Below are 18840 nucleotides of genomic sequence, written 5' to 3'. Positions count from 1 at the left end.
TCCTTGCAAGTCTGGTTGCCCTACCCGTAACTTTTTGATACAGTAGAGTAAAAGGAAATCTTCCTTACATCAAAAAACTTTTTGAGGGGTTCAGCATAGATATTTCTAAGGTAACTTTTCATTTTTGCCTATTATAATGCCCCATTTTTTCTTTTGATGCCATGCCTGACATTTATTTTTTCTAAATTGCACCAAGGATAAATTTCAAATGCAAAATTTATACTGGTTATACTTATGGAAACTCCGATTCTCTCACTGTGTTTGGCTAGGACTTGAGGAAATGTGAAAAAGAAACTTGACATGTCTGCTTAATCAGTTTGTATCAATTTAATCATTGAATCATATAATATAACAATTGTTGGTGTTTTTTCTGTCAGTAGGACGATTTGCACCATTGAAAAACAATGTCCATCTCGCCCGTTTGGGCTCGATATATCTTTTACTCCTCTAGATTCTGAATCATCGAATTGACAGCAATAATTGTATAATATAATGAGATCAACATATCATCGATTTATTCCTAGTCTAGCTCAGGTGAACATTTTGTCCAACAGGTTTCTTGAATGTTTTTGTCCCCTAAAAATTTCAACTTTAATCTTCAAGGGTTGTTTATTCTATTTATTTTATTGCATAGCATAATTTTTACAAATGTTACCAATACTGCTTAGTGATAACATTTTTTAAATACATTGTACAAACACTTCTTGAAATTAACGAAATTAGCTCTATTAAAGCTGCGTCAAGAGGGCGGGGTCAAATTTATATGGGAAAAGTTTACTGTGACATCACACAAATATAGCAATTCCCCAAAAGAACAGAAAATGAAAATGTGCGATTCCAAATTGCATAAGGGTAATGAACTACATCAAAACTTACCACTGCATTCATTTTTGTCGCTAGTTAAATCCCAGACAGGAAGATATAAACAAGTCGCAATGAACTTGTCGACATGACGTCATCATGGTAAAATGTGCAGTGAGAGGGCGATCAAGAAATTTTTTAACAGTGTAAAATGCATTTTTTTTTTTATTAAACAGAGTATTATTTGCAAATCATAGGTAGACTATTAATACAAATCTTAAACCTTTGTTTAGTGCCATTATTTAAAAACTATCGAGAGAATGTATTGAATTAATTCTATTGTGTTTTTGTCTATAGGGATTGCATGTGTCACGCCGAGGTGCCTCATTAAATCGCCTTTTCGCAAGGGCATACACTGAATAGATCTTGACCATTTTTTGAACATATATAACCGACACATTCCTTAACTTGAAAAGTGCTGCTGTTTTCCTGAAATCGAGTGCATAACTTAATAAATACATAAAATACCTGGTAAAGGTCACACATATTTCGACGAAAGCCATATAACTTGAAATTTAAATTAATACAATGTTATTCTATTTAAATCAGTAGCATTTTCCAAAGACTACAAGTGATATAGAAACAATTTATTACTTAATTTTTTTATTTCAAGTAGGGTTTGGCCTTGCGATATTGAAATTTGTTTGTGACCTACATATAGTACACAATACATGCATATATCACATTGCTGTCAAATAAAGTGACCAAACCAAATTCGGTACAGAGAGGGGTATACAATGTTAGTTCAAATAATATCAAAATCATGTGATAATATAGTATAATACGAAAATAAATTCAGCTTAAAAAGGTATGTATTTATGCACTTTTATATTCCGTTGATTTCGTCGAAGTACGCCTTAACACTGCTGCGGAATAAAATATATTTTCACATAGATTCATCATTACAAGCACGTATCATCAGGTTGGCCACCCCCTCCCAATTCAATTAAGCATAACCTTTCACTGTCGAAAATGTTCACTGAAAGGCCGCTTCCCCCTCCTTTCCCCATACTTTTTTGCAGGATAATCATATGGCGGTACGATGGGTTTGATCGCCGATAGCCAGATAGCTTAGTAGGTAGAGTACTTGATTGGAAATCTAGGGGGCCCGGTTCAGACTCCTGGTTTGTCCAACGCATTTTTCTCCTCTCCTTTTACATATTTGGTGCCGTTGACCACCCCTGGACTTGCAGATAAAAGGCCTGCCAGGGAGAAGCCTTGGTTGATGTATTTGGGAGGCTGAGAGAGAAGATTCAACCTTTTGATTTTTTTTCGAAAAACAAATCTATTTGGGTATGATATGACTGTAACGGGAGAGGAGAAAAATTCGACCGACCAGACCGGTATTCGAACCCAGGCCCCCTGATTTTCCCATCACAAACTGAGCTTTCTGGCCACCGGCGATCAACCTCGTCTGAAAGCAACATTCCTCCCTCCTGAAAGGTCTTCGGCCCCCGAATACACCAACTCAGGCTCTTCCATTGCAGGTCTTCACCTGTCACTTCCAGGGCATGGCACTGCATCAAATGTAAGGTAGAGGAGAAAAATGCGACTGACCAGATCGGGCTTCGAACCCGGCCCCCCTGAATCTCCTGTCAGGTGCTCCACAAACTGATCTAACTGGCCACCAGCAATCAAACTCCACATTCCACATTTCACATGCCACATTCCTCCCTCCTAAAAGGTCTTTGGCACCCTCATCAGAACTCCGGTAGTATTACGGGATATATAGCATAGTATCAGCTCTGCAACTTTATATTTTAAATGTATTTAAAGTTAAAATTAGAAAAGAATAAGTTAGCATAAATTAATATTATGAATATTAAAAAACTGGGATTATAGTTTTGTAATTAATTTTAGAAGCTCATGATATGTAGAGAAGTTTCTTGATGTCTGAGGGTGTTGGAGCAAGGTCATTTGAACTGTAGAATTTATCGGAGCTCATGTACTTGAAACAAATGGTGCATGTTGCTTAAGAAATATCCTGGCCTTCAGAAAATGTCATAGGATTAGATTAAGGCCATGCTTCTGGGGCGAGTATATATTTGTAGAAGGTTACAAATAACGGTCTGAGAATTATGGTTATGAATAAAGGATTTGATATAATCTTTACCAAATTGCAGATGATAAACATTAAAGTATTATGATGTAACAAGTCTTAACACATTATTCTCCCGATTCCATTCTGATATTGCATATTTGGACTGTCCTATTTCTTTTACGTTTTGCAGGTAAAGGTGTCCGTTTTAACTACAAAGGCGGAGAGGTCTTTGCCGAATGTCTGAGTGAGAGCCCTGTGTTTGTACAGAGCTCTTTCTGTAATCAGCGCAATGACTGGCACCCAGCAAAAATCTGTAAAATAACCCGGGGTAAGTCCTATTTCTGGCTTGCCTTGTTCCATAAAATTTTATTATGGGTAAGTCAATCTACAATTTACATTCCAAATGTATCTTTCTTTTAAAGTATGTAGAAAGCTTCAACATTCGTAATTCGATAATACAAACAAATAATAGTTAAAGCAACGGTTTTTGTTTAGATCATTAATGCTGGTGAATAAAACACTCTGTGATATGACTTCACATGTGAGTAAGTGGGTTTGCTTTATCTATGAATAAGTCCCTCTGCGCTATGCCTTTTATTGTCAATGAATATGACGCTCTCTGTAAGCTTTTAAATATCTACGAAAAAGTAATTCTATGCTTTGTTTTTTAATAAATTACATGTAGTCCCTATACGCTATGTTTCACTAGAAATACGTCACTCTGTGTTATGCATTATTACTAAAATTTCCATCTGTGGTATGTTTTACTATGAGTAAGATCCTCTGTGCTATAATTTGCTATGAATAAGTCCCTCTGTGCTATGCTTTGCTATGAATAAGTCCCTCTGTGCTATGCTTTACAATGAGACAGTCCCTCATTAATATGCTTTGCCATGAATAAGTCCTTGTGTAATATGCTGTGCTATGTGTAGGACCTTAAGACCCTCTGTTCTATGCTTTACCATAATATAGTCCCTCTCTGCTACATGTTTGCTTTACTATGAATAACTCCCCTTGTGCAATGCGGTATAAGAAAGTTCCGTTGTACTTTGTTTTACTATAAATGAGAACCTCTGCGCTATGCTTTACTATAAATAAGACCCTATGTGCTTGTTTTACTGAATAACCCCTTTGTGCAATGCGGTATGAGGAAATCCCTCTGAGGTATGTATTACTATGAATAAGTTCCTCTATGCTTTTCTTCAGTATGTATTGATCTCTCTCTGCTATATTTTACTAAGTAACTGACTAACTTCTTCAATACAATGCTTTACTAGGTGTAAACCACAGGATGAAGTCCTGCCATTCAATTAACTAAAAGGAAACTGAAAGTCTACTAAAAGGTTACTGAATGGCACAGCTTTGCCATTCAGTGACATTTCCAGACATTTCAGTTACCATTCAGTTGACTAAATGGTGTAGGTCCATCCTGTGAATCTTTCTGTGCTTTGTTATACTATTAGTAAATTCTTCTATACTATACTTTACTATGTGTAAACCTCTGGGTGATAGGTTCGTTTTTTTAATGAAAAGTTCCTCTGGACTATGCTTTCCATTTGCTTTCCACTGTGTTAAAAAAAGATTAATATGTAGTTGACATTGTGTACTTATACATTTACATACCAATTTATGGTTATGGCTCTTGTCTTACATATATACGATGGTTGATCCAAAAGTTCGTGGAATTTCATAATATTTTATTTATTTATTTGTGCAAGTGATTGAAAATTACAGATGGAGATATATACACTTATTGAATTTTTTTAATAGAAAAAGTATTTTAAATATTCATGATAGTAACACTTTGACAGTTGTCATAATAGAAACGGATGTTTAAAAATGCGGGGGAGACATTCATTCGTTTATTATTTCAACACTTAATACTCACTGTGGACAGACACGTTAATTAGCATATGAAACGAAAATGATGTCATTATTACGATAGCTTGACCTCATATAAACCTTTGTGTGAAAGTTTTATCGATTTTACTGGATATTTAGTTTTTCTATTGATGATTTGTTGTTCATCATGACATCGTAAGACAACGTCGAAATTCGGTCAAGTAATAAGTGAAAATTTCGGGAACACTCCGACTTAAACGCATATACTACTGATACAGGCAGGACAAAAGTGCAGTAAGCCAGTTGCTTTCCAGTTGCGTGAGAAATTTAAGAAAAATGGAACTTCCGTGGAGGATGATGAAAGGTGTGACCTCATATTGGAAGGTCGTTTTTTCCTCGTAGACAAATTGAGAGCGTTAATGGATGTGGACCGCCAACGTACTGTGGTTGACATTGCTACTGAAATAGGAACATCATATGGAACGATGGAACGTATTTTGAAAAATGATTGTATAAAGAAGAAAGTGGGTGGGAGATGGATACCTAGGCTTTTCTCGTGAGCAAAAATGGAGAAAAGAATGCAGCGTTCTGTAGAATTTCTAGGGGATATACATATGAAGTTTTTGGAATTTACGCAAACAGTAGAAAAAACTGCATAATTAACAAAATATTAAAACAATGTAGTGAAAAAATAAAGCTAACTTATAAATGAAAACTACAGGATAATACAACAGGGACTTAGTATATGTATGCCAGGCATCCCTATTGCGCACATTACATTATTATTCATTGGAAAGTAGCTCAGTGTGGTGTGAAACATATTACATGTGTTTATTTACCGAAGGAAGTTTAGTAATCACTTTCTGTATGATAAATGTTTATTATATAAATATAAAAATATTTTATTTTATAATTATATTATAAAATATAATAAAAAACACTGTATGTGTACTAAAAAAGCGGGCTTCATATTTTAGCGGCTTGGGCGCAGACAACGATGCGCTAATTTATGAATACCGCAAAGTAATCATTATTATATACAACACACGGCACGGACATGTGTAGCGCTAATTCATGAATACGCCAACAACTCATACCTAGTGATTGCGCTAAATTTTGAATACGCCAATTTATGTACACGTACAGTATATAAATTAGGGAGTAAAGGTTTGAGAATTTCATAGGCCCAATGCAAATGTAGAAAAGTGTAGAAGAATAACTTGGTCTTTACATAGTCTTTTATTTGAATTAATTGCATTTACCGTTATGTGCAGTAAGTGCCAGTTATCGAAGAAGAATAGTCTAAGCGCGATAACTCTCCTGGCTTCAACCAAATTTCCCAAATAGCCCCAGGTCATTTAATGCGCTTGCGCGCAAATCCTTTCCGCTTCATCAATTTAGAACTGAGAACATCACCAAGAATTCAGCTCCAAGCCGCATCTAAATAAAGAGGATTATTGTATTGTATAAGTATCGCTCCACAGGACTTCGGTATGTATTAATCACCTGGTGAGGAATTGGAAGCGAATTGGGCGTTTCCTTCGCCTCAGCACCATCAGATGCCAGCGGATTTAGCTGGCTCAATTCAAGATCATCTATTAACGGCTGCATTTCAACTATAACAAAGAAATCGGTTTAAACTATAATTTTATTTTTTTTTTCCGTTTCGATAACGATACCTTTGGCACATAATCATTCACAGCCTCAAGCAACTAATTTAAAATATTTAAAAAAAAAACGCAATATACAATGGTAAACACGAAATTACACAGTCATTTGTTTTGCAGAAAAATGCTCCGTACAAAAAGTCTCCAAATCACCATACGCCAGACCCGGACGCGCCCAATTGCAAGCTGCCGCCAAAAAGGCGAAAATCTCTAATACTACGACTCGACAGAACCTGGTCACACCTGCACCCACAGTACCAGTCGTATCAACCAAGCATGGCATCCAGGAAAACCACACTCCAGTGTTGACAGCACCAGCTCCATCAACCCAAACTCTAGTGTTAACAGCTCCAGCCCCATCAACCCAAACTTCAGTGTTGACAGCACCAGCTCTATCAACCCAAACCCCAGTGAAGACAGCACCATCTACATCAATAATGGCAGCATCTGACCCCTCAGTCCTCTCTGCAGGTACATCAGCATCATGTACTAATATCAATTTTGATGCAAATACACCAAATGCTTTAAACAGCGTTTCAGACGCATTGGGCGTGCATGACTCTGATAACTTGAGGAAAAATATCTTTGATAATGCATTCATTCACCTGCACAAATTGCTTTCCCTCAAACTAAATGACTAGCCCCAGCAACAACTGGCATTTGTTGATGGTGAGCTAGTTTTGAAACCTAAACATAAGGAAATCAAAATAGCATTAATAGAAACATGGACAAATACATTCCTAATATTACTACTATTACTAAGTTCCCAGAACACATAGAGCCAATCCTTAAATACATTAACATCTTACGCACCGCTGTACAGCGATCAACAAACTTAAACTGGCTTAATTACGACATATAGTTCAGGTTAAAGCGATCTAGAACCACACACTGGACTGGGGGTCTGTCGATGCAGAATTGTGGCTTTTTTATGTGACCCATGGCCAAACCACCTTGTCCAAGCAAGTACCTAATTATACTTTTAAATCACCCAAATGCTTTGACTTCAATTACAAAGGTACATGCGGCAGACCATACTGCACTTAACATGCTTGCATAAAATGCTCAAATGGTCACCCACTCATAAACTGCCGCTGGCACAACAATCAGCTAATTCGCACAGAGAGCTCTCGACTGTCCCAAGCCGAACAAACCCGCCAGCCCCAAAGCAGATTTCAGGGTAGAGGGCTCTTCCAAACGACCCAAGGCCTCTGAGACTTGGCTCCAACACTAGTCAACGTTAACATCTTAAAATCATTGCTTAAAAGTTAGCCATTGCAACACATAGCACATGAATTAATCAATGGTTTTCAATATGGTTTCAACATTCACTATTCTGGTATTCGGGAATTTCAAAAATCTAAAAACACGAAATCTATGCAAACAAATCCACATTAGCTTCAAGAAAAAATTGATCAAGAGGTAAAATTAGGCAGAATAGCTGGGTCCTTCAAGAATATTCCCATGTCAAATATCAAGTGCAGCCCAATAGGTATTGTTCCCAAAAAGCAGGGGGGTTGACGTATGATTTGTGACTTATCTGCACACCTGGGGGAAATACCGTTAATGATTTTATCGACCCAGATCTATGCACTGTTCATTATACATCATTTGACTCAACATTAAGAATGATAAAAGAACTGGGCCAGGGAGCCCTACTAGGCAAAAAGACATTTCTAGTGCATTCAGACTCCTTACTATTCGCCCAGAAGACTTTTCCCTGCTTGGTTTTCATTTTAAAAATTATTATATCTATAAATGCCTCCCATTTGGATGCTCTATAGCTTGTGCCACATTTGAAAAATTTGCGTCAGCCCTTCATTGGATTCTACAAGATCGAGCCAAAATTAACATATTAGTTCACTACCTTGATGATTTCCTTATTGCAGGCCCCGCAAACACCCTTGTGTGCAAAAACTGCATGCAAACATTTGACACAAATTGCGAAACACTCGGCGTTCCTTTGTCAGAGGAAAAAACCGAAGGTCCTACAACATGTCTAACATTTCTAGGGTTAGGGATAAATACCAGCAACCAAACCATCTTTGTCCCTAAAGCTTAAGCTGATGCCCTTAAAGCCCAACTTCAAAATGTTTCCTGGCGTCGCAAAATTACACTTAATCATTAGTCTGATCCTTGGCATTTATTTCCAATGCAATACCTGCCGGGAGAGCCTTTTGTAGACGATTCTATGACAGCCTATCACAGGGACACAAAAACGTCATTATATCACTGTATCAAGGGCACTTCGCGAAGATGTAGATTTATGGCTCAAGTTTCTGTCTGACTTTAATGGCACTTCTGTTTTCCAAGATATTCACTGGTCAGATAAGGACACTATCCACATATCTCCTGACAGCTCTGACTCACTCGGGTGTGGGGTCATATTTGGTACACAGTGGTCCTACCTACAATGGCCCTCAGAATGGTCACATCATGATTGTGGAGATCTGACCTATCTGGAGTTAGTCCCGTCCGCTCTTGCAATTTACTTATGGGGCCACAAACTCTAAGGCAAAAAAAAATTGCATATTGATAACGTGGCAGTTGTCGAGATAATCAACCAAAAACATCAAAGTCACCAAGAGTTATGTCCCTTCTCAGACCCTTTCTTAACAAAATATTAAAATACAATATTGAAGTGTGCTGCGAACACATACCAGGTCATTCTAATTTTATTGCTGATGCAATATCTAGTTTTCAGTGGCTAAAGTTCAGGAAGCTGCCCCCATACACACAGACTACTATCCCTGCCAGGTTCCTCCGGAATTCTGGAACCATTTGATCAGGAAGTAGAACAGCTACTCAGAGCATCAGACTCCCATAATACTCAAGAAATATACCAGAAAGGTCGCAATTCATTTTCACAATTTAGAAAACTTTTTAATTTAAAGGAATTGTGGCCCCCTCCCGTAGACCAATTTATAAACTATATCGCTTACTTATTATCAAAGGGGACAACATACACTACAGCCAAAACCTAACTAGCAGGCTTAAGCTTCAATATAAAACTACGTCACTTCCCAGACCCATGTCAATTTTTCATACACAAGAAAATGCTCCATGGCTTTAAACAACTCAAACATAGAAAAGATTCAAGAAGCCCGATAACATTTCCCCTATTAGTTAAGATAATAGATTCTTTGCCGAAATTATTACGAGAAACTACTCTTCTTCTCTGCTTATGGCCTTGCATTCTTCGCTTTACTTAGAGTCGGGGAGATAACCACCACTAAGGCAAACCCCTGCAGTTCCCCATTGTCAATACAAAACGTATCCATATCACAATCATCCATACTGATCACATTGAGAAAAAAAACAGATCAGCATGGCAAGGGCACAACAATGCAAATTAACATCACAAAGCAAAATCAGGTCCTATTTGACAACATACAAGCATTCATGACCCATAGACCATCACAAACTCAAACATCTCAGCTTTTATGCCACATGGATGGCTCGCCCATGGCATACTATCAATTCAAACAAGTACTAAAGAAAGCTCTATCATTCCTCAAGCTTGACATAACAACATTCAAATCCCATTCATTTTGCGCAGGGGCGGCAACGTCATTGTATATGCAAGGTACTCCAGAGCAAGGAATTAAGACAATAGGTAGATGGAAATCCAACGCTTTCAAGTCTTATGTTCGCCCGAATACTGTAGTCCTGTAAATAGTCAGTCTTACTAACTGTAAGATAAGTTTGCAGGGACTTGCTGCAAGGTATTGATCGTCGGACCTTCCATTATCAGACGAGCTGAAGATGACTGCATACGTTCAACAATTAGCCAAAACTTGTCTCTGGAGCACTTACATGTAGAGATAGATGTTACCTGGTCTGGATCTGGGGGACTAAAATGGGAGCAACTTGATCAACACATTGCCAGATTGATAAATTGCCATAATGATATCATGCCTCAAATACTAATACTTCACTGTGGTGATAACAGTATTGGCCTTCAGCCCCCTAAAAAACTACAACCAGCCATGAAGGCATTATTAGCCTCCCTTCGTTAAAAATTAGCAAACACACTCCTAGTATGGTCAAATATATTCTCTCGCAAATACTGGCGTTACATGATGTCCAGCGAGGCTGCAGAGAAATCTAGAAAAAGAATAAATAATTCTAAATGCTGCTTTGTTGTTCAAAAGTTAAATGGGGCCCTCATACGTCACCCTGATATTAAGATAGATCAGCCCAAATTATCCCTCGATTGCGTACATCTATCAGATCTTCGGAATTCTGTTTTCACAACTACAATTCAAACTGCATTGTTAATGTTCCTCACTTCAAGTTAAATCGGCGATTACTCATTGACACCTGCTCTAATACTTGATTATTGTCCATTGTTTTGATACCATTGTTTTATTACGTAATTACCTTATAATGTTAAACAAGAATAAATTACTGCTATGTTCAGTAAGTGCCAGTTATCGAAGAAGAATAGCCTAAGCGCGATAACTCTCCTGGCTTCAACCAAATTTCCCAAATAGCCCCAGGTCATTAAATGCGCTTCATCAATTTTGAACACCCACCCACCCCCACCATCTTAATTGTGATATTAGGCTACATCAACATTACATAGATTCCCACCTATCATTTAACACATTTAGCTACATATACATTACTCTAGTCAGATAAGTTTTAAACATATACATACATATAGTTTTTCAGCATAGTCATATTAGAGCATACATCTTTAGTGTGAAAGTTGTAGTAGTTTTCTTCTGTGTTTCTACTGTTATAATTTTTATGATTCCAGAGCAACATCGACCCACATCATGGCTTTATTGACCCTTCCAGCCTGCAATCCATGTCGGCGCACTGCAGAATTTTGCAACAAGCCATCGCTGGCAACTTCTGTGTACCCTCCAGGGTTGTCAGCACCATATGGCGCCTTGTTTCTGCAAACTGTATGCGCCAAATGCCAGATTGGAGATCGGTGCTTATTCATTGACACTTGCTATAATACTTGATTATTGTCCATTGTTTTGATATCATTGTTTTATTATGTATTTACCTTATAATATTAAACAAGAACAAAGCCATGACATATACTGCCATTCTGAATTGTTTATTCTTTCGAGATAATGTTTAAATCATAATTTAAAAAACGGGTCATACAAAAATGTACTGTATTTTAAATAAGTTAATTTATTGAGAAAGAACAAGGTTCACTTAGGGCATTTTTGGCCCTGTGAATTTCAGAAAAAAAAAACTGAAACTGCTTGGTTTTAGCTGACAATGCATTAAATATTATTTAGACCTTTGATGACTGCGTATCTATCAAAAATGACGTAATTTTCTGGCTAGCCAATGCATTATGGTGTCATGAAATGCGTCATTTTCCTCATATCTTGAAAAATTCTACAAAAACAGCCAATTTTTAAAACTATTTTTCGATATTTAATATAGAGCGCAACCTCTGATCTAAAATATACAACTATTAAATGAAAGAACTATTTCTGAAGATTACAAAACTTGTTTTATTTTTTAGATCAGAGAGTGCGCTCATATTATTTCTCTTCTGTGAAAGTACTAAAATATACTTGTTTTCCTTAAAATTCAAGAACATTGCAATTCCATGAAGCCTGTTTTCCAAGACCTTGGCTTTGAGGAGAAAGTTTTTAATAGGAAATGAAAGCACTAGGTCTCTACTTTATCTTCATGTTTAAACTGGAACATAAAGTGTTAGTCAATAAATTCGTATATCTACAGGGCCATTTTATGCATAAAGTGAACCCATCTCTTTAAGAGGAAGAAGGGCCTTGAACTGAAAAAAAAAATGTCATTTTTTTCATATTTTTTATATATTGCTATTAATTAATATGTCATGGGTTTTTAAAAGTAGTTATATAATTAGATTTCTTACCTTATTTCAGAGATACTGATTGACAAATACCATGCCCTACAGAGTCTAAATTGAGTTTTGATTCTTTATATTTACGGACCCATCAATCTCTCCATAACATAGATAAAAAATTTGTTAGTGGACATGTATCTCTTAAAATATTTCAGAATATAATTAAGATTAAAACTTTAAACAGCTTGTTTTTTTTTAATCACACAACACCGAGGTAGGGGAAAATGCGTATTTTTTCAGACAAATGGCAAAAAAAAAAAAAAAAATAAATAAAAATAAAAAAAAAAAATCCAAAAAGAAATCTATCATTCAAAATGAACAAAATACATTGAAACTGTCGTCCTTCGTTTTGTTAATTAACTGTAAAAATATTAGAAAATGTACAGAACTGAGTTAAACAAGACATATGCATGGTAAAAACGTGTCATGTTAACAATTCTCAAGTACGGGAAAAACAACCATGACCTCTCAAATATGCTAAATAAGCGAAATGAGAAATACCTTCAGAAGATTTCTGTCAACAGCCATGTAAAAATATTTTTTGTGCTTTTCTAGAAAAGACTCCTAAGTTGATTCATATGACTCTTCTCAGCCACAATTGCATGACCTGGAGGAACACAAACTCTATCGGCCCAAAAGTGACTGGGAACCTGCACCGGGCAAATGCGGAGCCCTTGAGTCGTATATTGACGCCGTTGAGTCAGACAAAGAGAAACTCCTTTCAATGGCAGACAAGGCTCCCGACAATTTGAGTAAGGAAGAGAGACCCCCCTTACAATCATTAAAGAATCGGGAGGACATAGTAATCAAGAAAGCAGACAAAGGCTCTACAGTAGTAGTACTTGATAAAGAGACGTACATGGCGGAGGCCCATAGACAACTCTCAGACGAACGTTTCTATAAGAAACTGGACTCTGACCCTACTAAAGAATTCTCCACCGCCACCACCAAAACTCTCGACGAAATGTTTGAGAAAAACGAGATTGGTATCAACGTCTATGAGACACTCAATCCTATTGACTGTAGACCAGGACAATTTTATCTGCTTCCTAAGATACACAAAGAAGGTATGCCAGGTCGCCCTATAGTTAGCGCAATTGGACACCCCACGGAGAAAATTTCTGAATACATTGATTTACATCTCTGTCCACACGTAGAGAATTTGCCATCCTATCTCAAGGACACCACGGACTACATTAACAAGACGCCCTCTACTAGCTTTCCAGATCATACCCTTCTCGTGACTATGGACGTCACATCTTTGTACACCAATATTCCGCACGATGAGGGTATCGAAGCCTGTAGAGAAGTCTGGGATAGTAGATCCATACAAATTTCTTCTACCGAGTCCCTTGCGAAGCTCCTTGAACATGATCTCAAGTATAACAACTTCATGTTTAATGGAGAACATTACCTGCAGGTTATTGGCACTGATATGGGTACGAAAATGGCACCATCTTATGCCAATATTTTCATGGGCAGACTTGAACGCAACTTGCTACTTCAAGCACCATTTAGGCCCTTAGCTGGTTGCGTTTCATTGACGATATAGAGATGAAGTGGGTGGAATGTCGCGAGAGCCTCGAGGCATTCATTTCGTTTGCCAATACCTTTCATCAGTCTATCAAATTTACAGTATACGTATCGAAAAACATATTCCAAGATACTACATCTACCCTGACTGATGGTGAAATCGAGTTCAGTCTCCACACGAAACCCACAGATTCCAATCTGTATCTTATGCCAACTAGCTGTCATCCCCCACACACATTTAAGGGTGTGCCTAAGGGTCTAGCCACCAGAATTCGGCGCATCTGTTCATCCCCTGCCTTATATCAGGAACAAAACGGTCTCCTCAAGTCCCACTTATGCAAGAGAGACTACAATGCCCGCACCGTACAAACTGCTATTGATGAGATGGCGGGACATGACAGGCAAAACCTATTACGCTACACGGAAAAAGGCAATAGCGGCAGGGTCCCTCTGGTAACCACATACCATCCCGTCCTTAAGAACCTCAACGGTATCCTTCAAAAGAATCTGCCAATTCTCCACTCAAATATACGAATGGCAAAGGTCTTTAACGAGTAGTAAGAACCAGATTGGACAATCCATTACCTAACGGGGGCTTTAAAACCTGCTCTGACAGAAGATGTCTTCTCTGTAAGCACAGCTCTGACACAGACAGCTTTAACAGCCCCGTTACAGGCCGCAGCTAAAAAATACTAGGGAATTTGTCCTGTCAAACAGACAACTGCATTTATCTCATTAGTTGCAAAGTTTGCTTCAAACAGTATGTTGGTGAAACAGGAGATCTCCTCAGGAGAGTCAATAATCACCGTTCTACCATTAGGACCAGAAAACTCAATTCATTTCTAGAAAGACAAAAGTTTCATAAAACACGGCACAGTTAAGGCTACAATTAGCGGGGCATAATTTATACGAGAAATGCTTACCATGACATCACACAAAAATATATGTTCTACAAATTACCACAGAATGAAATGATTTGCTTTTTTAACTGTTGGATATCTTTAAACTACATCAATACTTACTACTGCATGTAAATTTGTCAGTGGTTTAATCCCACACAGCAATATATAATCGAACTCACTGATCGCAATGCACTTGTCAATGTAACGTCTTATCGGAAAATTTGACGCAGTTTGTATGCAGTGAGAGGCGAATCAAGTTATATTTTATACAAAAAAAAAGATTCTGTAATTAAATAAAATATTATTTGCACATATATAAAATTAAAGGCATAAACTTGGATACGATGTCAATTTATGATTTTATTCATATACTTCCCATACATTCCCTAGACAAGCGAAACTGCCGTATATTTGTATGCAGATTTATTGAAGGGTAATAGAAGGGTCGTAAAAAATCGATATATTGCAAGGCCATACCCTCAATGAATTATGACAAGCAAAGAGTTTTGAAAATAATTATAAATTAAGCTTAGATTTTTAACTTGGTTATGCCCTTGTAATATTGGAATTTATAGATGACCTCAATACTGCAGGTATATTATCTTTAAACCACATTACATTTGTCCGATAATGGTAAAGTCCTAAAAAGAATCGCCCATCGTTTTAACGAATGTATTTTCTATGTAAAAAAAAAATCGCCGATATTTCTATTTGGTACATTTGGTACTGCGAAAGACAAATTTGGATAGAATCAGCACATCAAAAGTCAATAATAAAAGAATTAAACTGTATTTTCTTTTTACAGAGTCAGCAATTTTTTTAATGAATAAAATGACTTGATTTTTAAAAATTTACTAGATCAAAAATATTCTATCAAATATTTTATTCATTTCATTTCTTTGATATTAAAAAAAAAACCCCAGAATATAACCTACCTTTTATTAAATTCTTTTGTTCTTTATTCGCACACAATTCCGATACACCTGTCCTCATGTGACCTTTATAATATAGAAGAATATACGTTAATTAAAAGTGAAAATTTCAACACTCCCCCGAGGATATTCATTTCTGATTGTAAAAATAATTAAGTAAAAACGTCCTGGGCCATGAAAAGTACTGCTACAATCCTTCTCTCCCGTCACAAAAATAAATCTTCCACATTTTCTCGTGAAACCTTACAAGAATTTTACATTTTATATACATGATAGAAGATTTTTCATTAAGTCATTATAACTACACGATTCTAGCAGCACTTTCCAAGTACTACAGAACCCAGGCTCTCGATATTTACAAATTATATTTCAAAGAATTCGTAGGAGGGGAAATCGACATGCATATACTCCACTTGACCTTTCACCAAGCGAAATTTGCATTCAGTTGTAAATATCGAGAAAGTAACAAGCTTAACTTTAAAAGGAGTTATGAATTAGAAAACAGTTGTGAATGTTCATAATTAAAGATACCTGGATATATGTTGCTACATAATAAGGTTATTTATTATTGATTTTTATATAATTTTATTTGATACAGGCTTTTTGTTCATTTTTTTAATGTTTGTTAAATGTATATTATTAAAGGTTGTAAAATGAAGATTTTTGATGACCTGGAATTTGCTGAATTGCTCTCTAAGTCTGTCTATCAGGGATTTGACGCAGTTTACCAGCTGACAAAAATATGTACAATTCGTATGAGTTTCGTGGAGGGTTGGGAAGCCGACTACAGGTGAGGCCAGGCAATAAACATTTATAAACATTTATTCAAACCATAGAAAAGATAATATTTCAACATTTTTATGACATGGAATTTTATGTTTATTTTACAAATTTCTATAAACACAGTCCTCCAAAAATGTTTTTAGAGTTTGGAAATATTTTCTTTGTCTTTTTTGTGTGCATGGGCAAAATATTTCAGGCAATTTCATTGTTTCTCATTTTTGTGGTGCTTATCTAAAAGACGATGCTACGTTTCAGTGTACCATGTTTCCTTAACATAGGCAAACAATGACCACTACCCCCTGTTGGATTGAAATTAAACTGAACAGTCCCTTGAAGTGGTTGGACAGAGTGCTGGTGCATATGGGGTCTCCAGAGTTACCCTGCTCCAGCATGACGTAAGGAAGTCCAATCCTGTTCAGAGGAGGAGCACTTGAAAAGGGAAAACTTATAATGTTGTCAATATTTTATATTATTACTAGGGATGCCAATTTTATTCGGACAGCTTAATCGAATAGTTAGAGACTTAAGTTGAACGATAGTCGAATATTCGTTGAAATTTAAATTAATTTTTCATGCCATTTTCACTCTTCGTCTTTTATAGAATAGTTGTACTATATTTAACAAACGCTATCACAATTATACAACAAATTTCTGAATCGTTAACATTTACATAGTACAATAAATACTGTACATCTACATTTTTCCAATGTATTTGATTTCAAAATTAATAAAATATTTACTGCACATTTTACCTAAATTCATGATATCAAACGCTCGCATTTGTCCTTTCTTCTTATAACAATAGTACATGTACCAGTTAATTGAAGCCATTTCTACGAGTCGTGTCAGTGACAATTTACGGGTATACAAATAAAGCGTGCCTCTTTTAAAAACAGAGAGAGCTTGCAATAAAAGTTTAATTATGGGATTTTGGGTAAATTATCAATACAATCTTAATATATATATATATATATATATATATATATATATATATATATATATATATATATATATATATATATATATATATATATATATATATATATATATATATATATATATATATATATATGTATGTATGTATGTACGTATATATGTATGTTTGTTTGTGGTAGTAAAGATTTAATATTTGTCTCTTATGTATTTATTCGTTTGGGATCATTCTATTTTTCGTTTCATCTAAAGTAATCTTAAATATTTTTGTAATATAATTCTTTTGTGCATCGGATTGAGTCGATTTCTATCTTTAATTTCATTGTTTCATTTGACCTTATCCAATAGTTTTAATTTACCTTGATTATAAGTAACCGTTCAAACTAAGCTAAATTGGGCAGTATTGCATTTAATAAAGAAAATATCTAACCAGCGTATATCAGCTGCATCTTGTGGTATGTAACTTTCATATTTATTTATTTGTTACTTTACTATAAAAGTTTTGAGTATGCCATTTTATTTTAATTGCAAAGTTTATACGTTATTGTATTTTTTGCAGTTAAAGTTGTCTGAGTAATTTCTTATATTTGTCTGTAAGTTCAAAGTTCATTTTGCTACAGAAAATTTTTAGCTCACCTAATCCGAAGGCTCAAGTGAGTTTTCTGATCACTTTTTGTCCGGCGTCCGTCTGTCTGTCTGTCTGTAAATTTTTAACATTTTCGACTTCTTCTCAAGAACCACTGGGCCAATTTCAACTAAATTTGCCACAAAGTATTCTTTGGTGTAGGGGATTCAAGTTTGTGCAAATGAAGGGCCACGCCCTCTTTGAAGGGGAGATAATAAAGAATTAGTGAAAAATTAATAGCATCTTTTAAAAATCTTCTTCTCAAGAACCACAGGACCAGGAAAGATGACACTCATGTGAAAGCATCCTCAGGTAGTGTAGATTCAAGTTTGTTCAAATCATGCCCCCCGGGGGTAGGGCGGGGCCACAGTGGAGGATCAAAGTTTTACATAGAAATATATAGGAAAAACCTTTAAAAATCTTCTTTTCAAGAACAGCAAAGCCATGATGAGTCATATTTATATGGAAGCATCCTCAGGTAGTGTAGATTCAAGTTTTTTTCAAATCATGACCCCCTGGGGTAGGGCGGGGCCACAATAGAGAATCAAATTTTTACATAGAAATACATAGGAAAAATCTTTAGAAATCTTCTGAAGAAGAACAGCAAAGCCATGATGAGTCATATTTATAAGGAAGCATCCTCAGGTAAAGTAGATACAAGTTGTTCAAATCATGACCCCCGAGGGTAGGGCGGGACCACAATGGACGATCAAAGTTTTACATAGAAATATGTAGGAATTTTTTAAAAAATCTTCTCAGGAACAGCAAAGCCCTGATTGGTCATATTTATATGGAAGCATCCTCAGGTAGTGTAGATACTATTTTGTTCAAATCATGACCCCCTGGGGTAGGGTG

General features: G+C 36.1%; 1 protein-coding gene across 1 annotated transcript in view; it reads left to right on the top strand.

Annotated features, from left to right (window-relative positions):
- LOC133193892 (mothers against decapentaplegic homolog 2-like) overlaps positions 1–16826 on the top strand; it is a 30354-nt gene extending 13528 nt beyond the window's left edge. Inside the window, exons 3-5 of the mRNA XM_061329809.1 lie at positions 3093–3230; positions 16290–16434; positions 16706–16826. Of these exons, the coding sequence (XP_061185793.1) occupies positions 3093–3230; positions 16290–16434; positions 16706–16826 (404 nt within the window). The remainder of the gene's footprint in view (positions 1–3092; positions 3231–16289; positions 16435–16705) is intronic.
- Positions 16827–18840: the final 2014 nt, after the last annotated feature.

This window comes from Saccostrea echinata, unplaced genomic scaffold (genome assembly GCF_033153115.1).
Source record: "Saccostrea echinata isolate AGI-Se365-2 ecotype Australia unplaced genomic scaffold, CSIRO_AGI_Sech_v1 ptg000028l, whole genome shotgun sequence".
NCBI classification, from domain to species: Eukaryota; Metazoa; Mollusca; class Bivalvia; order Ostreida; family Ostreidae; genus Saccostrea; species Saccostrea echinata.
The sequence above is the reverse complement of the archived record's forward strand: the minus strand, read 5'-3'. Positions and strand labels throughout refer to the sequence as shown.